The 22,478-nt window shown below is 39.2% G+C and overlaps 1 protein-coding gene across 3 annotated transcripts in view; it reads left to right on the top strand.

Moving 5' to 3' along the window:
- Positions 1-21,734, top strand: part of LOC145204308 (uncharacterized) — a 38,300-nt gene extending 16,566 nt beyond the window's left edge. For all 3 annotated transcript variants that reach the window (XM_080076800.1, XM_080076801.1, XM_080076799.1), the window contains exons 3-11: positions 1,492-1,759; positions 13,426-13,576; positions 14,177-15,087; positions 15,459-15,573; positions 16,224-16,732; positions 17,204-17,383; positions 18,039-18,457; positions 18,594-18,784; positions 19,218-21,734. In XM_080076800.1, coding sequence (XP_079932926.1) covers positions 1,492-1,759; positions 13,426-13,576; positions 14,177-15,087; positions 15,459-15,573; positions 16,224-16,732; positions 17,204-17,383; positions 18,039-18,457; positions 18,594-18,784; positions 19,218-19,644 — 3,171 coding nt within the window. In that variant the 3' untranslated portion in view covers positions 19,645-21,734. The remainder of the gene's footprint in view (positions 1-1,491; positions 1,760-13,425; positions 13,577-14,176; positions 15,088-15,458; positions 15,574-16,223; positions 16,733-17,203; positions 17,384-18,038; positions 18,458-18,593; positions 18,785-19,217) is intronic.
- The last annotated feature ends 744 nt before the right edge of the window (positions 21,735-22,478 follow it).

Raw genomic sequence — 22,478 nt, 5'->3', positions numbered from 1 at the left:
CATTTGTTCAAAAAATAAATTGCTTGAAAAAAACTGTACAACGTGTCGCAAGGAGCTTTGGATAAGGGCCATGGTAATGAGATATTGGGGCATTGGTTTTTACGAAAAGTCTGGATCATTGGAAAAAGACTAAAAACACTCATGTAAACCGTCTTTCCGACAAATCAAAGCTGCCAGGCCTACTGAATGCGTATAATACCGAATCACTCTGCATGAAACGCTTCAGGGCTGATCCAAGTTACAAATGTATGTGTATCTAGTAGGCAATTAACGAATTGCAAAACTACTGCGGGAAAATAAGCATGCTATGCAACGTTTGTATATTATCAAACAAAGGCGACAAACGGATTTTGTGTGTCTTTATACAATAAACACCAACTAAGCATACAGTTTTTAAATCATCTTTTGCCGGGTTATAGATATACAGTAGGTTTTCCTTTAAGCAGTCCGGTCTGCTACAAACATACATTCGGTTCTCCTTTAAGGTGGCCAATTCCCAAATCTTCCACAATCTAATACGCAAAACACACACATGGTCGTGGCGGTCCGTCAGCACCTCAATAGTTATTAACTTTCCGGCCACCGGCGATATTAATATCTCCCCCGGCCACGTGTAATACAAAACCATGGTCCCTTCTTGAATGATCCAGAAAATTAAATTCTGACAAACGAGTCCTTGTCCCCGAGCTAACATGTGAATTTGACACCCGTGTTATCCTCACGAGGCAACTCCTGCCTCCAGAGTGGCAGATCCGAAGCCAATATAACCGCAGTTGTTTGTCCAATGCGAATGAAGGGTGTCAAATATTCTACTGTCATTTTTACAAGTATCACACAGCTGCGTTGGATGTAGTTTTTATCGTTTCATGTTCCCGGGTAATTGACGAAAGTTTTTCTCAAGAACTCAGAGATATTTTAGGCGTATACTTTATCAAAAATCGTTTTACAATTTGGATGTTTATTGCATTGTTTAAGCGGTTTCTAAGTTTCTAAGCGAGCTTCGTGCTTTTAGAACTGTAGTGTATGCAGACAAAATCATGGTGAAACAAAAGATTAGCAATATTAAATTGACAATGTAGAAATCTTTCCTTTAATAAAATCCCGTTACAAGTAAAGCAAAGGATTGCGACCATTCAGGGTCATTAATACATGACTGCGGAACATTTTAAAGTGCAAATATTAAATCAGTCGCTGTACTTTATTGTTTTACAAAACAAATGCTTTTATAAGTATCATCGGCGTCTTAAAAACAAAAGTTTTTTTAAAAAATAACAAATTTTAACTCGCGACAATAGACTAGTTCTTCTGAGCTTTTCCACGTGCTATTTCAGCCTCCAACTTTGACTGCTATTTGTTTGTTTGTAAAGATTTTGCCCCCAAAACTTTTTCAACCTCATTCTATATTAATAAAAAAACACGATATCCTATAGCCTTTATTCTTAAAACGCCGAAAATCTCAATAAAGCACTGACTAAAATATTTTGCACACAGCACAAGCAGCACTCGTGCAAGCCCGAGGTGACGTCAGATGATCACGTCATCAGCCCTGACGTCAGCAATGACGCTAAACGCAGATCTTGCGTGGAGACGTCTGACGTATCCGTGCAAGTGTCGATTGGGGCGCCATCTAATGGACCCGGAGGCAGATCGGTCGAGTCGGCGCCGACGCTAGCGATGCCCATCGTCGATCTCACTAACCCTCTGATTATAAGCACCGACGGCCTGTCGAAAACTTTTCTGACTTCCCCTGTTAAAACAGGTAAGTTGGCGTTTTTGTTATTTTTCATGTAAGGAAGTTTACAATAGTTTTTTTCTTTAGGTTGAATAGACTACATCTAGGTGTTTTAAATTAGATTGGCGGTGCGAACTATCTGGTGCAATACATCAAATTATGTGTGTGCAGAAAAAAAACTTAGCACAAATAGTAAATTGGCGTTGGACTAAAATTACCTCTAAATTTGGGCTTTTTAGGTGCCAACTTTGATAGAAATTTTTTTTGGTGCTGTCTATGGTCATTGCAGTATAGGCTTTTGCCTCAAAATGCAAATATTAACAGATCATTGAAACTGTTTGCTACTATTCTTAATCTGAAATAGAAAATTGCAAAATGTAGACCAAAGTCGTTTATCTTGGGTAATTTCCCTGCGTTTCATATTCGTGAATTGTTGTTAACATGAACTGAGGTAAAACTCGTGCCTCCAAAATACTTTCGGAAGATGCGTAACGCCTAAAGCGCAAGAAAATAGCTGAAATGTCTGGATTTCAAGTAACACCAAATCAGAAAACATTTTATCGCACAAACAAATATCATCATACATGAAAATAAATAGGGCACACTGCTTAATGACAGAAAAATGTTCCTTTCAATGAGGCGTTGCGTTTTACAAGGAGACGCTTGCCACCCACAAAGAATGGAAGTAAATGAAAAATACTAAACAAGCCTTTCGACAACCCGGTTGCAACTTATTAGTAATATTTTTGTCCAAAGTGATGTCAAATTAAACAAAATACTCGATTTTAGTTAGAAAACTTGTAATATTGCTAACTTTTCGCCCACAAGCACCATATAAATACGCAAAAAGCGAACTCGTTGCGGGCGAATTTACAGTAGGAAAAACACTTCCCAAAAGGCTTTCAAACTAACGAACCCCTGTTGCGTTCGGTTTCGCTTTCCCGAGAAACGGTTTATCACCACATTTCCAATACCAGAAGATGGCAGGACTGGATATTGGAACGCGTATCTAGGGACAATAGGGCTTTGGCGCTGTTTCGTTGAAATGCTGGGATTTTAAAGAAGGCTCAATTCATCATTATCAGGATACGGGAGGCGATACTTCGCGATTGCTGCCAGTTTTTCCGCATCGGTCTCTGTTAGCTAAGGCACTGAACTGAAACTACAGGGGTTCCGCGTGTGGTTGATGACCCAGAGATAAACAGATAAATTTTGTATTGAAAGTAAATGACACAAAGAATAAAACCAATACTGTTGCAAGTGCGGAATCGAAAATGCCTGTACTCTGTAACTGATATTAATTATCTGATGTTTAAAGTTTTTATGGCCAAACATCAATCAAGCATTTCCGTTTTATCTTCTATTGTTGGGTTGCCAGGAACACTTTATGGCAGGAAAATTATTGTGTTTTTTAATATATTCACACAAACAGTTTGCACTCCAAAAGTTTACACTACATTTTTTAACTATAACTGCGTTCTTCTACAATCTACTAAAATGCGAAAATCAATTCATAGCCACTTGCACATCTAGCGTACACATGTGTAGACAAAAATATCCCCATTTGAAAAAATGCTATTCCAAATTAACAAAACAAACTAAATAAAAAAACAGTAAACATAGTCTCTAAATACGATCTAAAATGACATAAAACGTGCCATAAATCGTTCTGAAAGCCTTTGTTTGGCACGCTTTAATTTTGCAGCATTCCTAATACTGTTTCTGCGGCTACTAGATTGACGCTTATTTTGTTGCCAATTTTTTAATCCAATAGCGCTTTGTACATGAGCACTACACGTGTAAACACGATGTAGTGAGGGTTAGTGGCCCAAAATCGATTGAAACTTGATCATGTTCTATCAAAATCAGTTTTTAAGCAGAGGTGCTGTTGGTAGCGCGCTGGAAAACGACTTGTAGAAATTAAATGCATGTAAAACCATCCATATACGCCAATTGGAATTCAATTTGCAACGTGGTGCGAAGAAAAAATTGTTAAAAGTGAGACTAATATGTCACTAAACTGGTATAGGGGTCCCCAATGTGGAAAAGCGGGTAAAAATACAACAATGGCGCCATGTTTAAAAAGTTTTTACCGTGTTTAGCTACAAGTTTATCATTAGTCATGCATACATGTTGGCAATTTTATTTAATCTGCAACGATTTTTCTACATACACGAATATACATCTTACTTTTTAGAGGAGCTATATTATTCTTTGACATACCTGCAATGGTAAACATAGGTATAGCAAACAGAACCCAGTCGTTTTAAACTGTATTCAACTTGAAAGAAACCATTGCACATTTTACTGTAGCAAATGTTCAATCGGCATCTAAAATGATCAGTACGATTTCCAATATTTGGCCGGTTTAACGTGAAAGTATTTCCCGCAGAGGTTGCATAACTCTTCGCCGCAAAGGGCGCCCCGGACCTTCTGCAGAGCAAAGTGCGCCTGCAGCTAGCCTCAAGTTCAATGCCACCGGCGCCTGCCGCATTTTCACGTGCATGTGTGTGCGTGTACGCGCTTTATCGCCCAGACAATTTGGTCACCATCCAAAATGTTCCTCGCCCGCTTATTGGTCGCATCGCCCCTCGTGACCAGCGGCTGTGCGCTTTTTGGCGCTCCAGTCAGCTTCTGCGGTCAGCGGTCAACAGTAAGAGGAGCGACCGCGCGTTTGCTCGTGTGTGTGCGCGCGCGAGCAGTCTGCGCGCCTCCGCAAAGCGCAACGGTCTGCGAGGGCGAGTAGCATTGGGTTCAGGCAGCCTGGCCAGACGAAACAAAACGTGTCCTCCCTGTGTGTTTGTTGTATCGGCTTACCGACGGCGTGTATTTGCAAAGGGGTCGTTTCGAAGTCCGAGCCTTGCCTTTTTCTCGCCGTCTGCTACGTGACTGGCCGTCGGCGAATAGCATCCCCTCTCCGTTTACAAACCCTTCCTGGCTCGGCGGCTCGACCATGCTGCCCAGCACAGCAGCCACAAATACTGGCTCGGCTGGCGTTCTAGTTCGCCGAACCTTGCGGTTTTGCCGGGCGTCATAGGGGTCGTGGCTGGTTTTAGGGTGCTCGTTGTGTGCTGTAAGATGCAACGAATACCATTGTCAACGTCCGCATGTGTTTACTCGTTGGTGAATAATTTGCTAAACTCAATGGTGCGATAAAACAAGGACGACCGCCTGACCTTCCGCGAATGTCATTCCAGCACGTACACCAGTGAGGATTTGCTGACTGCACGCTTCGCAGATTCTGCCATGGCTTTGAACCTGGTTGAAACTTTGTGGTCTGCGGTCTCTGCTGGCCTTGTAATTTGGCGCGATTATCAGAAACACTCGCTCCTGGGTTCGTGACCGGCCCCGTAATTTCAAAAACGCTTAAAGCGCATTTTAAGTTGTTTAGAGTCAGGCTTCTTGACAATCGAAATAATTTTGAAGTAAATTGTCATTTTGCTAAGAATGTCGAACCCCTGGCAGGTGTGTTTTGGATTTAACTACTTTTCAAATCCGTGTGTAGTGTTCCTGAATACATTTGCTTTTTTAAAGGAACGCCATCTAAACGGTACGTCATTTTACTCAACCTTTTCAATACGAATTCAGTTTTTGGTAATGTAAGCCAAAATGAGCGAATTCTTGTAGCCAACTGCGCGTATATCATAAACAATAAAGCTATAAGTGTGTCTCTTTGCGTTGGTAAAATAAAAACAAAAATATTTAAACACAACTTTTTAACTACTAAAGCGGATTCGAATCTTCAAGTATGTAAATGTCACATTTTTTAATGGAGTGGCGTCCCTATTTAAGTAACTTGTGGTTCTATATTCTTTGTTTTTGAGTTTTCATTCTTGTACTGTCCATACTACAAAAAAATGATTGTAACTACTCCAACCGTATACCACCAATATGTTAATCCGCCTGTTTTTGTTTCTTGCCGTGTGTTAAACAGTTTGCTTTTGGTGTAAGGGTCCGCTTCGCTTTGGTGATTGTCAAATATCCGATGTCTGTCGTGCACTGGTCCCATCGTCCTCCTTGGTTTATCGCAGACCGACCAAGTAAACTCAATCTGTTGGAGGGCAAGGTCGTTTGCGCGTGGTCAGTAGAGCGTAACGGCAGTTTGGTCAATCAACTGTCCCCGTTTGTAGCATTACGTACTTTTTCTGTAGTTCTTAGAACCAGCGTTTTCGACGGAAGAAGATAACATGATATCTTTAGACGTGAACTGTTAAAAATTTTGGACTTAAAATTTGAATCATTTTTGAAGCAAACTGAGATGTAATGTACAAATGATTTTTCACCTGTCATTCGCGCTGTTTTCTCGCCTTTTTTGCAGCTTTAACTGTTTTTACATTGATTTCATTTGAGAATGACACAAGTTGCTGTCGATGTTTCATGTCCTATACAAATGTATTGGTTTGTGTGTTTCTCGTTAAAATTTGGACAATGTGATGTCGTTTTTAGGTAACATGTATTTGCAATAGATAGAAAATACAATCTACCATGTCATTATTAACGATTGCAACTGTTTTGTGAATCTTTTAAGAAGAAAAGTTAAGTTTCATGTGTGAAATTAGACTTGAAATGCGTGTAAAACTGTATCAAGAATCCATTCCGTTAAAAGTTTATAAAGTACACACTGAAAGACCCTAAAATATCACTACATGTAAAAACGTTCGAATTGTATGAAGTAGAAACAAGCAATCAACAATTTCATGTATACGGGCCATTGGTTACCATAAACCACGTGACTTAGCGTAATCAATCACGCGTGAAACTCACGTGACCTAACATAGCCATGCCAAGCGCAAATTTAGTGGCCACTGCCTGGATATCCGCTAAAAGTGAGACCTCCGAACCTGTGGTTTCGCCCGAACAACGACCACATATCGCCTAAATTAATGACTCACTCGGTAAGTGATGCATCGTAGCATATTGTGTTGTATGTTAGTACCCATGTCCATGTGCTGGTTTTGTCGTGTCTGTCGCTTTGTTGCCTTTGCTGAAGTGTGATATCGTGAAGTTGAACATGTTCTAAATACCCTGAAACCCTGAATGTTCGTGGCAGAATGGGTTCACCCAATACCGTAACACTTACTGGTGACTTCTACATGGTTAAAATTCGCTTTTGCTGTTATGTAGTGAAGTACTGATTCAGTGCAATACAAAATTACAAAATGTGTACTGAAAGAACATTCAGGCAAAACAGGACCTAACCAAATTTAACTAGTAAAACATGAGTTCTGCCACGAAAACTTCTTAATATTCATACTGCAACAAACTATTCAAGTGAATATTATAAAATATCCATATTCTCGCAAGGTCGTTTTATAATTATCTATTTCTTATTCTGTTAATTTTCTTTAAACAGTACCTAAAATGTCTACAGCATTTTTCCGCATTAGATGCTCTAATTAGGGACTGAGCAGACGTTTTAAAATGGACCAGTGATTATTTTGGCAAGTTCGTTGATTACGTTCATACTTTAAGGCAATTTAAAAGGTTATTGGTTTGTGCTTATAAAATGTAAAACTCAAGCAGCATTACCAGTGTGGCTTACTCTACGTTTAACCCACGAACGTCTCATTTTTGCCGATTTTCGCAAAATTGCGCCCTATACCGCCACCTAACGACATGTTGTATGATTTTATTTTTCAAAAAACGTGGTCCTATAAAAGTTTTAGCTAAAATCGTTTTTATTAAGTGTTTTCGTCGGTAACCATAAACTCACACCGTTCCAAGATTTATTTCGTATATTGATGACGGAAATAGACTGTTCCACATTGCGCTAATTTTGGACGTGCTTTATGATTTTAATACAATGCTTTCAATTTACTGAAAATGGCAGAAATTATGGCCGAAACTTTTACTGGCAATAATCCATTACGTTTCTATTTGAATAATATGAGCCTTGAAAAATTAACCCGTATATTTTGTAGCGCTTTCCACATCAAAAAAGTCGCTATTTTGAATGATTAAATGCGCAAGTAAAGAGAATGAATAAAGCAATCATTTTTAATAGCCCCGCTGATATATCAATGAGTTTAAGGCTTTTATTCGTTTAAAGATATATTACACTTCTCATTTACATTTTACATGTGATTATAGCGTTGAAATATGAACCCATACAAAATCTTGTAATATTTAAATCGTTCGGTTTTACGATTTTTGTATCGTTTGTATGATTAACTAAGATGAACTTTAATTCATAGCTGGGATCAGTCCTGAAATTTGCTAAAAATGCTCGGTGACAACTGATTATAACGTCGGTTAATGGGCTTGGCGTACTGTGATTTGTATGATTGGATACTTTAAATCACTAGGAAAATATATATACTGGGTGTAAATTTATCCCAGAAAGATTAATTTTACACACTTTAGGTGAAATATAGAAAGAAATATAAGGTTTGACAGATAAATTTGTCATTGTGTTTACGATTTTACACGTTATGTCATATATAATCTAAACTTGATTTAATGCGATAGCAGTTTTACGAAATAAATTTGTTCGGAAAAAAATCTTGGGGTAAATTTAAACTTCGAAAACTGCTAAACGTTTGACGAGGCAAGAAAGGTTAAGGACCTCTACTTTAGGGCAAACCTGTGGTTAGATAACCTTGCCTCAGCACGTTCAAGATCATCATCTAACCACATATGATAAAGGTTTTTTTCCTGGTATCCCTTACTGGCAAGCTCGTCTTGTGGCCGATTCTACTGTTGTAAAATTTTGCTTGAACCGTTTTTGTCAGTTTGGCGAAATGTGCGATTGTTTTTTGTGTGAATGTGTGTGTATTATATGCGGTCGGGAATTTACTACGTGTGTTAGTGTCGTCACTTTCTGTGCGAAACTGAAATTGAATTCGGCTAATTTGTTGTTGTCCAGAAAATTTCGTCAAAAATTAATTCTAAATATTTTCGGCCTTTTTTAAAAACACAGTTTTGTATTTAAACCCGTACAGTATGTTGTGTAGCATGAAGTGATGTATTTAATACCTAGCTTAGGGGTTAGGACCAGACTTATGGGTCTGATTTGAGTTTGGACTTAAAGCTTGAATAAACTGACTTGATTCGTACCGGATTTTGCACTCGGCCTTATTTGTGTGCTAATTTCAAATTGGTAAAATGTAACTTTTGGGCCTAATTCGGTTTAGATTTTAGAAGAAGAATAAACTGACTTGATTCGCACCGGATTTCGCACTCGGCCGTATTTGTGTGGTAATTTCACATTGGTAAAATGTAACTTTTGGGCCTAATTCGGTTTAGATTTTAGAAGAAGGGCCTTGTCGGGCTTCAGGCTTGTGTTTTTGAGATCGGGCCACGTATACAGCGCTGGCATGTGAAACTTTCCTTCATCGTGAGTTCGAATCCCGTGTTGGGATTTTCCAGTCAAAGCCTTTCTTTGTTGATATATTCCAGCTTGCTATTACACCTTTGGTTATGAGCCAGTTCAAAAAACTTGCGCTGGTAAAAACTTTTGTCCAAAATTGTTTTTTCGCATTTATTAACGTTCGCTATAGTTTGGAAATAATTTAAAACAACAGTACATTCAAATGAATGTATAATTTACATGTAATAATATTGGGTGGTGTTTAATAAGCATGTGGTGTCTATGCATTGTTTCATGGAAACTGGCATATGGAAACATACACACTTCCTTTAAGGGCGCCAGAATTGGCTTGTCCAGGCGCCGCTTAAATACGTGATGGTTTTCAGTTGAAAAAACCCAGACGTAAAAAGTCTAGCAGTGTTTCCAAAAATATTTTTTATTTCTACACAGAAAAATGGTGGCACAGTCCTATTAGCGCAACTTTTTCATTTTTTTTGAAAACGGTTCATTTGCCATTATTTCGAGGGTTCGCGGTACTTCAGAAAAACGAAAGTTGATTGTAGGATTTTAGCTAGCTATGCAAAATTAATAATAATATGACAATATTTGATTTAGAATTAACTAAAACTTAATGTAAGATTATATAATTTACAACTTTTGACAAACAACTTACCTTCATAAACTTTCAATTTTCACAAACTAAAATCGCAATTTCAAATGACTGTTTTATTTATGCGTTTTTTGTCTTAATTTTTGGTTGGTGACATTTGTATCTTAGGTTTATGGGCAAAATGTTTTTTTTAAAAAACTGAGTATTATAGAGGTCTGCAAACGGTGATTTTCACATTTTAAATACTGTTTGATGTAAAACTATTAAATTGCTTGTTTTTTTACATAAATATTCGTAAAAACGGGTACAAATCTGTCTGCTCTTTAACTGATATGCATATAACAGCACATTAGTAAATCGCTATTCCATACATTACCATTTTGACATGACAAGTAAATTGGCACATGGCGTTCAAAGGGTAGCCGTTGCCTGTGTGGTTAAGGGCCGTGGATTGGAGAAAAAAGATTGCCAAGTGGCCGTAGTTATTCTTCTTAATTTAAGTAAATACGAAACTCTGATTATCTGCGTACTAGAGGACGGTGCCAGTTTCGATGGTTGTATGCAGATAGTCTGTGGTTTTCATTTGCGTGAAATTAAGAGAAATACATGAAACAGTTCAAATTTTCACGAAAAATAACACGGTTTATTTAGAAATTGCTGGAGTAATTGAAAAAACTTATGAGAATAACTATATTTATAGTTTATTTGTCGTAAAAACATATCGGTAGACCTGTTTTTAATGCTGTTAACAACACATACCTCATAACATACATAGCCAAAATATTCGAGAAACGCTCTCTTTCGACAATTCTTTTGGTAATTGTGAAAGATACACAGCTGCACTTAATAGCTTAGGGCCAAAAAATTGGCAGAAATGTCGACTGAAACGGTCGCCCAATCGAGTGTCAAACAAGTGATATTAAATGTTAAATTACCACAGATGCAAAATCTGATGATAGTAATAGTTCAATGCGTATAATTCGTGAAAATTTATTTTTCATGTTTGTTTCAGAACTACAAATGTTGTGGGTTGTATTAACGTACGAAATACCCGTTTTAGGTATTATGTCCAGTGTAGCTTATAATTTGCATGGTGAAGCGTTGATCTCTGTAAAAACTGTAGCAATAAAATAACTTATAAGTTATTAGACAACAACACCAACAAAATCAAAATGGCTGACGCAATAAAATTAAAACAGAGAGTTATAAAGCGTGCATTCCCAATCAACTAGGTTCACCAATTCATATGTTACTTTCGCAGGGGGTCATGGAGTTTATTTTTACTTTTATGCGAAATTGTTGTCGACCGGTTCCTAGCTTTTGAAACATGACACAAACGAGAACCTTATCTGGACTTTATTGCCATTGCCTTGATCTTAAATATTGACTTTAACCATGGACCGTAGCCTTGATGGCCCTAAAATAGCACAAAGAGTAGCTTGGTGCAATGGTTAAACATTTTCTAGCTGACTTTTTCGTTGCCAGTCTGGTCCATGGTCAACAAGGCGTAATAATGCGCCACGTCATCAATTGGTAACGTGCCAAAGAAAGGTGTGTTGGGGTTTGGTAATTGAGAGCATTCAGTGCGCATGTGCGAGACTGTTTAAGGGCCCCATGTGCTTTTTGAACTTTATTCCCATAGCTTAGTGAAATACACATGAAATTGAAAACCCCAAAATGAAATTAGAAAAATTAACCCACAGAAACACAGATTAACCGGTTTTGGTCATAAAACAAAAACACTACACAATTTTAACTGTGATTTTAGGTGGTAACTTGAAATATCGCAAAGCCACCATGACTCCGAATTTAGATAACTCAAGAGTTGTAAGAGTTAGGGTTTAGGTTTCTTAAAAAACGGACTTGATTCGAGTACACTTGTGTGTCAGAATCTTTTTGAATAAACTAGCTAAGTATCCAGTTGCTGGATCTGACCTTATGTCAAACAGTTCTAAAACGCCTTGTTCAAGACCAGTTGTCTAATATGTTCGTTGCCTTGGTCTTTCCTGAGGATTTAATGTATACAGGCCAGTCAATCAATCTTTCGGGCCCGAACGGGGTTATCAAAAACGATACTTTCGGGTTCTGGTCGGGTTTCGGTTTTGTACTTTCGGGTTCGGGCTTCGGTTTCAGGCCTGTTTACAACTATGGATAGCCTTTTTTTCAACCTTTGTTATGTGATTGTTGCGCAACAGGTAAATTACGCTGACAATGCGCGATTGCTACCACTAGGGGCAGTTGTCGTAACTCACACGAACCCATTTAGCCTTGCGCCATAGTGGTACCACCACAAGACAAAACAAACACTTGACGTTTTTGCAGTCAAAGTCTAGTTCGGTCTTTTACGATTATTTTGAAGCTATTGAGTTACTACTGGGGCCCATCTAACTTTGTTTTGTACTTGGATTCCTAAAAAATAAAGTTACAATACTGCAGAAACCAAGTGTTTTGTGCAAAAAACTCTGCAACAGTTGCTGCTTTGAAAGAAAAATATTAACAAATCGACTACCCTTACATTTGTTAGCATTTGTGATCTATAACAAAATTAAAACATGTGCAATAATTACAAAAGTTTTGGCGACCTTGCGTTAAGCCAGTTGGGTATGATTTATAGTTTTTGGCTATTTTCTTAGGCAATCTGAAGTATTTTTGGTATGAAACCTTTTCAATACTGCTCAAAAAACTGTTTTTCTTTGTAATATAGGCTGTTTGTGTTGTTAGTTTGTAATTTTGGTAACAGTTATAACATATTTTTGTTTTTATTTCAATTTTTCACAAAACGTGACGCCATATGCTGTTTGCAACCTTGCGTTCAAGTAGAAATGCCGCAGTTTTTGTTTAATGCTTTTTTAAACCGAAAAACCAATTTTGACTTTTGACCTTCTTAATTTCGGAAATAATTGGGCGGTAAAATTCCCGGGAAATCCCGGACCGATTCGGGGATTTTTCTTTGCTGCAACAAAAAAACTTCAAGTGGTAATTTCAAAGCGCTAAAGAAGAAGTTGCTAAACTACCTTTCCAAACCCAAACACGTTGTGGTCGAATTTCAGAGGGTAGCAGCTCCTCTTAATTCACCGCCCACGCTTCTGGCGTATCTACATGCCGCTAAATGCCTTCCAGCTGAAACAGCTTCACCACACAGGCCTTAAATGTTCCGTAGCCTTTTGTAACATATCGTACTTTAACCCACAGTTTAAAGTTTAGCTAAAATACAAAGCTTAATTTTGGGATCCACCAACTTTGTATGACAGCTAGATTCGCATTGGGTGCACTTTTACCACATCATTGACATTTTTCGTGACATCATCAAAATGTGACGTCATTAAGTGTGATGTCATGAAGTGTGTTTTTTTTGCAAATTCTGGGTTTGGGAAAAACGTGTAGGCCTTATTAAAAAGTTGAAAGTTTTGGGTTCTTTCTTCAACTCGAAATGTTTTTTGTGGTCCTTTTTATCTGGGAATGTTTACCTGGGGATTTTAAGGACTTAATACTTTTTGCACAGAAATAATTGACACTTTTTCTCGTGATTTTACAAAGAAACTAACGGGTAAGCGGCTATTCATGCGCCTAATGCTTTGCTAGATCAGAAGTTATTATTATTTTAGCTTAAGGAATGGACCGGTTTTTCTTACAATGCCTTTTTTTTCCTTTTTTCTGCATTGGCGTTTAACAGATTGAAATGCAAACATGCCAACGTTTAACGCCATGTTTCTGTTATAACTTTCATTTCAAATACTCTTCTACTTTTACTAATTCGCCAATTTACTTCCCCAGGTACTACGTCACCTGACTCTGAAGCGGTCGTTACGTCATCGTCCCGGTTTGTATGCCGCGAGTGCGACAAGGAATTTAACTCAGCAGTGAACTTCCTTCAGCACCTTAAAAGTACGCATGGATTGCACGTCGGACAGTCGGGCGATGCGAGGTAAGATTTTTACCACTAGAAGCGTAGTTAAGCAACTTGAGATGCCCAACTTTAAGTGCGTCATTAAAGGGAACTTGGCTGAATGGTTCAGCGTATGACCTATGTACAGACATGAAAAGTGTTTGGAAAACGTTCTTGGAAGCGTCTAGAGTTTGACACCTAAGGAAAAAGAATATTTATATTTTGATCGTTAGGACATGGGCAGTTACCCCCTTAAAATTTTTCTATTTGAATAGGTTTTGATTCGTTTTTAAAGCGAAGAGTCAATAATTTCACCTTTTTACTGACAAAAAAATTCACGATAAAATATGCTTTCTGTAACGTCTTTGATAGGCCTGGCGTGCTACGATGCACCATACGAAACTTTTAAAATTTGAATAAGTTATGATTTTTTAATGAGAAATGTATATCTTAAAAATTCATTAATTAGACCATTTAAGTCACAATTAAACGAACGAAAAATTGGCTTGGTAGATCGCCTTGACTCGCCGTATGACGCCTTTAATAGGCGCGGTGTGCTATGATGCAGCATAAAAATCAGTTTTACTTTTTTAAAATATTCTGAAAAGCAAATTTTTCAACTTTTATTTCTTCACACAGACGCCGACTTCCGCCCCCGTTGGAACGCGGCCACAATTTACCTATTCAGGTGACCCTCAACCCTAATGACGTCACACAAAGTCGCCCGGCGGTCATGACGTCACCAAGCATGAATTTTCTCAACCAGTGGATTCAGGCGACTTCGAATCGACCACAACACGAACCGGCCCCAGTTCCGGGTAGCAATGACGACAGGAACCGGTTCTACCAAACTGCTGCCGCGTTTGCTTTGGCTTCGGCAGCAGCTGGTCAGTGTCCGACCTTGAGTCAAGGTCAACCGGTCAGAAACACGAGCACAGCGGTCGAGGCCGAAAACAGCAGTTCGTTTTCGTCCCCGCTTGATATTCTTCAGACGGTGACTGTAAACCAAGGAAATTACTCGGCTCGATTGCGCCATCTAGCGTCACAAACGAAGAGCCCGACCTCGTCACCGCATCCTTCATCCAACCAACCTCCTTCAACTCGCTCGCAAGCGAACTCAGAGCAAAGCCTAGCATCAATGGCTGACCAAGGTGTAGCGCACGACTTAGACACAGATCAAGTCGCCAATAGAATCACAGATCTGTCCAATATCAACGCAACTCGAAGCTCATCAGTCAGTTCAGCGTCTGGTATTATGTTCCCAGCCCCGTATTCAGCAAAGACTTATAGCGGAAGGGAGCTGTACCAGCGCGCCTCCAAGTGGATGTATTCTCGCCAAGCGAAACGCCGCAAAGCGTGCGAGTTCTGTGGGAAGACTTTTCGCTTTGCAAGCAATCTTATTGTGCACCGACGCTCACACACTGGGGAAAGACCGTTCAGTTGTCATTTGTGCGATTATCGTTGCTCTCAGTCCAGTAAATTGCGACGTCACATGAAGATACATAAAGAAGAAATTGCACGTATCGCATCGGGAAGGGCCGCCTTTAAAAGTAGGTCTTTTCATTGGTTCTCTTTATTGATTTATTTGTATTTGCTGTGTTGGTTTGAAAGCAATTCTACTGATAATTGGCTATTATGGAACTAGATTGCTTCCAAAGTACAAATTAGCCCCCAAAATGCAGATTTATTGAGCTGAAATTACGGGCTAGTATTTAATCAAGCCGGTTTTGCGTGGACTGAAGCCTATAACAACCGACCTAAAAAACCCGGCTTGACTTGCAACGTTAAATTGGTTGGCCGAGCACCGAGCATTTAACTGGGAACCATTGGTACCGAGCACTCTAGAATTGGCTCATCCCTTGCGTATTATATTTCGTGAAGTCACTTAGAACATCCTAGAACAGTTTTGTTCCCTTTTCAGGCCGAACTACTGAATCCAATGAGTCGAAGGTTTCATCGGATCAGGAAAAATCGCCGCAAGAGGGCAGTGTATTCGGGGACGAAGCTTCAAGCGTGGACTCGGAATTAAACGATTCGTAAGTTAATTGACGTGATTGGTTTGAGTTCAACCAATCATAAGCCCGCTTGCAATCACGTGATTTGTATTAGAAGCTTAACTATACAGTGTATTTAAACTTGAAACCAGAATTTCCCAGCTGATTGCTTGGTGGATGAAGACTGAACCTTGTGCGTATTAATTTAAATTTAATAAATCATTAAGACATGCATCTTTTTGAATTGAGATAAATATATAATCAATAAATAGTTAGGAAACACTTAACTGTTACTAGGTTAAAAAAACACAGCAACTATCGCTAAAAACGTCTGATATATCAGGCAAAATTCTAACACTTAATGCAATAGAAACTGTTTATGATTAACGTGTCATATTGCAATTGCCAAATAACCTATTGGAACGTTTCAGTAAGTTCATTTAAAAAAGTTAAAAAGCAACAATTAACAAAATTTCAGTTCATAAAAAACATTAAGTCATTTGTCCTTAAGATATAACTTATATATATATTTCGCCTTAACAGCATAATCTAATTCAAATAGAATATTATAAGTATCAAAAATGCAAGTGTTAAACCACTCTCATATGAATTTTCCGCCAAAACAAATGAAGTATTACAAATCTCCGTTTAAACCGAAACAAATCACCAACAAAACTCATTTTCCGCTTCAGGTTAAACGAATCTCCTCTCCTCTCGTGCGCCCTCAAGCGGTCACGTTCGGAAGGTGACGCGGAGACTCATTACGTCAGACGTCCATCGCTCGAAGTGATCGCGAGTTCCGCCCCCGACACGCCCATTCACAGCGACGACGATTCTGTGTTCAACGAACGAATCGACGATTACGTCGGCATGAACGGCGCCGATTCCGCCGACGCGAGCGACAGACCGGCGTCCGAAGACTCCAACTCCTATAACGAGGATGGGAGGAAACGTAGATCGCGTGATGAAAGTGCGAAAGAGGAGGAGCGCTCTTTAAAGAGAATAAAAAGCGAACCGAGCCGTTCTCCTGTTCAGTATTCTATTTCAAACGACGGAAGCGGAAGTAAAAGTGCTCGATCGCCGTTCGATTATTCGTCAACAATGCCGTTTCCGGTTGCACGCACGGATGAAGACAGTAATGGCGATGCGAGTAAAGGTGGAGTTTGCAGGAGTTTATCGTCGCCCGGTGAAAAACAGATAGGTGAGATGATTTGTGAACTTATGATTGCAGTTTTAGCTTACTACGGCAGCAACTTATTAGTTTGTTTTGTGTGAAATACAGTAAACCTAGGTTAAACTGGATTCGGTTAATCCGGATCTTCCCTTAACTCGGACAAAACTTAAGGTACAAATGATTTGTAATGTGGTAAAACTTGAACTAATCGACATCGGTTAATCCGAATCAAACGGGTCCAGGTTAACCGAGTTTTACGTTATGATCTGATTTGCAATCCATTTTTATACGTTTTAGTTATCTATTGTGACAACATATAAATAATAAAGTCAAAACCGAAACTAGAAACCATTCTTAAGCAACCCAATGTATTGAACCAAATTGTAGTTGACCCAATTTCTATGACAAGGCTATAACTTGTATTTTATCCACTGTGCCCCTTATGTTTCCACTAACAGATGCAAATATTCCTTTAAAACCTAACTTTCATTTATTTAGATAACACTTCGGACAAATCGAGTTCATTTATGACGTCAACACGTCGTGGATCTCTACCAGTTCTTCCGTCATTCAACGGAAATCCTCTGCACAATCCATTTGTGCGAAGCGCGTCACCCAGCGGCCGTGCTGTCCGACATTCTTCAACCGCTAGTAGTCGCAGCACACCGCCGAGCGCAGGTAAGCAGTTGTTGTTTTTCCTACAAGGGGCACAAAAATTAGGTGTTTAAAACTGAATTGTATGCTGTATCACAGTGGTTCTTAATCCTTTTATTATCGTTATTCCTAAAAACAAGTTGATAAATGTCATTTATTCCTCTTTTCCAAAAAACTGAATTACTCTTTATAATGTCAGAGAAGAATAACGTCATAGAGCTAAAATGATAACGCAATAGGCTCAGAAAAACTGCGAAATTGTCGATTTGGTTGTAATTAGTTACCCTCAGGTTAAGAAACAATGCTTAACGTTTTTTCGCTTTATAAGGTTTCAACGTTGCGCAGCTATTTCTGGGTCCCCTTCCCCTAAGGCTTAATAATTTAAAAATAGTCGCACTATTTGCACACCGTTAGTAACTAATTCGCACGAACACGTGTGCGGGGAACCCCGCTTTTGCTTGCAAAAATAATCATATGTGTAGATCAAATGGTGTGCATTGTAAATTGGTAAATTGGATAAGAAATATATAAAATGGAAATATTAAGGAAAAGCACATTTCAAGTTACTTCTTGAGAAATATTTTAGCGCAACGGTGCTGCTACAATTTTTCCATTGAACAAAATACACAGAGCGAAAAACATCCTCACCGAATGAACCAACTCTTCTTTTAAATTTCAGGTTTTGCTGATGCGCCTTCTCAGCTGCTCTCCCCAACTTTTTCGTCGCAAGCAGCAATGGCGGCCGCCGCTCAAATTCGCCGATCATCAGCAAATGCCATGCCTGAAATCGGCGACGTGGTATCCCTCGCCTCGCAATTCGGCGACATTCAAAACGCCTTAGTGATTCAACAAATGCGTCAAATGATGTCACAAGAGCAACGACCAACCAATCAGATTCGTCCATCGATTCCAACCACCAATCAGGTGCCGTATAGGATGTTACAACCAGTTAATCTGCCGGTTTCGGCCAGTGGAGGGCAGCAGAGCTCGTGGAACATGGGACAGAACTCGAACACACGAAGTTCGACAAACGGTGGACAAGTGAGGGCTCGTGGGCGGGGAGCAGTCAGAAATGACACTTGCCAGTATTGTGGCAAGGTAAGTGCGAACTGCAATTTGGTTCTTTTTGGAAATTGCATGTTTAACTACATAGGCTCAGTAGTGAACCCCTCAAAAGTCGAATCACAAGCACCGTTGCCTGCCTTTCTTACCCTAAATATTTGTTTTCGTATAGATCTTCAAGAACACATCCAACCTGACAGTTCACCGACGAATGCACACAGGAGAGCGTCCGTACAAATGTCGCTTGTGTGATTACGCCTGTGCCCAATCCAGCAAGTTAACACGTCACATGCGAACTCATGGTTTAAACGGGCGTGACGTATACAGATGTGATATATGCGGGATGCCCTTCTCCGTGTACAGGTATTGTATAACTTTTTGGTCGGGTTTTCCTTCGACTACCCAGTGGGTACTTTTGAGCAAATAACTCGTCGAGTAGAAAGTTGTTTTAAAGCCGAATCGCGAGTACTTTTTGTATTACTCGAGCAATTACTTGCGAGTATTCGAGTAAGTTTCATACCGTTTTCTATTCTAAAAAAGTAATTTATTGGGGGTCACACATTTTTTGTGCTTAAAAGCCAAATACGGACGGTAAATGATTTTTCATTTCAGAAATATAGAGTTATAATTGTTTTAAGGCCACAATTTTCAGCAGGACCACATTTAACACATCAATCAAGCTAGAAGTGAGAAGTGTTTTGTATAAAGGCCCCTAAAAACAACATAACAACTTTGATTGTGCAAAAAAACCTTTTGTTCAAAAACTTTAGCAAACTTGAGTTATCTGACATTTCAGCACACTGGAGAAGCACGTGAAGAAACAACATGGCGACACTGCCCGTGGAAACAAGTTCGATCACGTGACACTCAACCAGCATCCCTTTGTGACGTCAAACCACCAACAACCACGCATCACAGGGGCTCCTCACCCACTGGTCAGTGCGGTCATGAAAGACCCCTCTGTGGTACTTTCCCGCTTGGGGCCGCCACACCGAAACGCTACACTCGATTCAGGATCCCTACAACAGAGGGCCGTTCCATTCGCAGGGGCCGGGCTCTTCAACATCAACAACGCAAACAATAACAATAACAACAACAACAGCAACAATATCTACAGTAATAACTCGAGCACCGACGCAACCGATGTATCGGCGCCATCGACGGAACCGCCCCCGCTAGAAATCGTGGTCAAAGCCCCGCCCCTTGATGACGACAATTATTGACGTCATTGCGTGTTACGTCACCCTCGCAAAAATAGTGTCGTCTCCCCGTGTCTCATCTCCTATGCAGCGACTGCTCTGACGAAGAGGCTTACGTGACTTAACCACACCTCCACCACGCCCACCGGCTGACTCGAACATTATCAAGGTGCCTCGTTTTAAGTGCAACCAGGAACAGGTGCCATTGTTTTGCCTAAGATGAAAATTCAAATGCCACAAGTTGAGTATACGACGATATCTTACTTAATTTCTCTATATGTGTGTGGTGCGTTGCTTTCGCATACTTGAAAGTCTTGTTTTTCGAAATCCATATCGAAAGTGGGTAAGATAGTTCCACATTAACTAGGAACATACAAAACCGTCTAATATACAACCCTCGGTCGTTACTAGAAGATGTAAAACATTTATAGAAACACATGGGTCTTTTATATATTTCTTTTTCAAATCAGATATATTTCTCGTCGATGTATAACATGTAAAAGATGTTTTTATTTCCCCAAGGTGTCACAATAGCTCGTACTATGACGACACAGTAAAGTATGACGTCTAATTTCGTAACAGCTTAAACTTTTCTTTCATATTTACGTTACATTCACAGCATCTTAGCTAAACGAATGTCGCTTAAACTTTGCACAATGGATTTAAAATCGCCCCGGCTCACTCATAACAGCATCTTTTCGTATCCTGTGCTCGAAGGAATTATTTCGTCACTCTACCGGACCTGTTATTGTGTCATAAGCGGTGCTGACGACGTTAAAACACGCGTAATTCTTTGCTATGTAGTACCTTATGCTCGAATCGCCTTTTGCCTTTTTCCGATAAAAGTTCAGGCCTGCAAAAAAATCAGTTCCTATTTTTCATTCAATGTCGTCTTTTGCTTCTAAAGTGCTAAAACCCTTCACGCTTTTAACTATGCCACCAAATTTTGTGCTAAATAAAAGTTTCCTATACTGGTGCCCACCCGTCGCTGTTTTATCAATAACTTAGTTCCTCTGCTTTTAAATTCACTAGTCATTTTGTTCCTTTCAAACAATTCAAAAAGTTCCTACATGTATTTTTTTCGATTTTGCTTTTTCACCCAGTGCCATTGGGCAAGTTCCTGCTGCGTCATTTATTTTTATGCTGAGTCATTTTATGTGTTGTCAGTGTGACGTGTAATGTATGCGACAGGCGTTGCAGCATGGTCTAACCAAAACTTCGTCACTTCTATTCCAGGAAAGTTCACGCATCTTTAGTCCCACTGAGTTTCTGCTGAAATTTTCACGCTAAACAAAACTACACCTTGCCAAACCCCACGTTTCAAGACACCTTTGTTCATCGCTGATCGTTTTGTGGCTTTGTATTTTGTCCTTGCGTTCATTATTAGCCTTTTTTCTACGACGCTTATACAGTATAGGTAATAAAGCCGTTAATACGCTTTTTTCTGCGCAATTTTTCAAGTGCTCACAGACTCCATTATGTTTATCGTTCCTTAATGTTGTCATAGAAAACGGGCCTTTTAGCGATCGGTACGTCATAAACTTGTTACGTCATCATTCGTTTCCAATTACCACGTCAAATGGTGACGGAATGTATAATTTGTGAAAAATATCCAAAACCTTTTTTCTTGTGTGAATAAAAAATAGACCCATGGGTTAACAATTGTGGGTACTTTTCTTAATTTTTAATTCCCCTTGATTTTATTGCCACAAAAAAATTACCACGTTAGTTTTATGCCCCTAATACGTGTATAAGTATATTGGTTGCATGCCGACTGTGTACATGTGTCTATTTGCTCACAATAGGAAAAAAACAGAAGCCTACTTTTCTATTATCGTGTTTGTACCTAAAAGTTCACGATGTTAATATTTCAGACCTGACATTATTCCGCATATGATGTGGTATGCGAATATGTGTTTATTTTGCCTTTCAAGATCCAATCAAAAATGGCGCGCTTTGTAATTCTCATGCTTTTAAACCGTGGTTTTCCACTTTGGTCAGTCCTCTGCTTTTCCTATTCGACTGTTTTTGTGGCCAAGCCATTGCTGTGTGTTAACTGGTTCATGCGCAAGTATATTTGATACCGTTGAAATATACTGGTGGATTGATGCTAATATGTTGGTGTCATTATGTGTTGAAGTCGTCAATATTTGGAACAGTTAGTGGATTGAAAACGCGTGAACTGCCAAGTTCGAGTCCAACACGATCAGAAATTCAGCCCCTATTCAACGGATCTGAGTTGAGTTAAGTTTGTTGCGCAATTTTGAACACAATTTAGCAGCGCAACTGCGCATAAATATTCACCAGGACTGGAAGTAGCTTCGCAACGTTGAGACTTGAAGCTTATACTAAAATATACTGGTGGATTGATACTAAATATGTTGGTGTTTTTATGTGTTGAAGTCATTAATGTTCAATTAATAAATTGAAAACTTGTTAAGGCCCAGTTTATTTTAGTTAAGTTTATTTTGCCAAGTTAAACAAAACGTAGCAGCGCAGTTGCGCTAAAATATTCACTAGTAGGCTACCGAAAATAGCTGCGCAACGTTGAGACTTTAAGGTCTAAAAATCGGCTGTCAGATGTTGCAGCTGCACCGTTAACTTCAATTTCTGCATTTTAGAATCTTTAAATTACCAACATGTGACCTACATAGCCAAGCAACAAAGCCAATAAAAAATTGTTCAGGATTTGTAAGTTTAGTTTTCAAGTTTTGTTTAGGTTACGTAGTTTAAAATTTAGGAACATAGATTTGAGATCGGGGTATTGATCTGAAATTTAAGCCACACAGTAATAATTAAACATAAAAGAGGTCTTGTTTTTTATTAGTGTCTGTAACTCTGTGATGCTTTCCTCATAG

This window comes from Phallusia mammillata, chromosome 8, assembly GCF_965637545.1.
Source record: "Phallusia mammillata chromosome 8, kaPhaMamm4.hap1.1, whole genome shotgun sequence".
In the NCBI taxonomy this organism is placed as follows: domain Eukaryota; kingdom Metazoa; phylum Chordata; class Ascidiacea; order Phlebobranchia; family Ascidiidae; genus Phallusia; species Phallusia mammillata.
The sequence above is the reverse complement of the archived record's forward strand: the minus strand, read 5'-3'. Positions and strand labels throughout refer to the sequence as shown.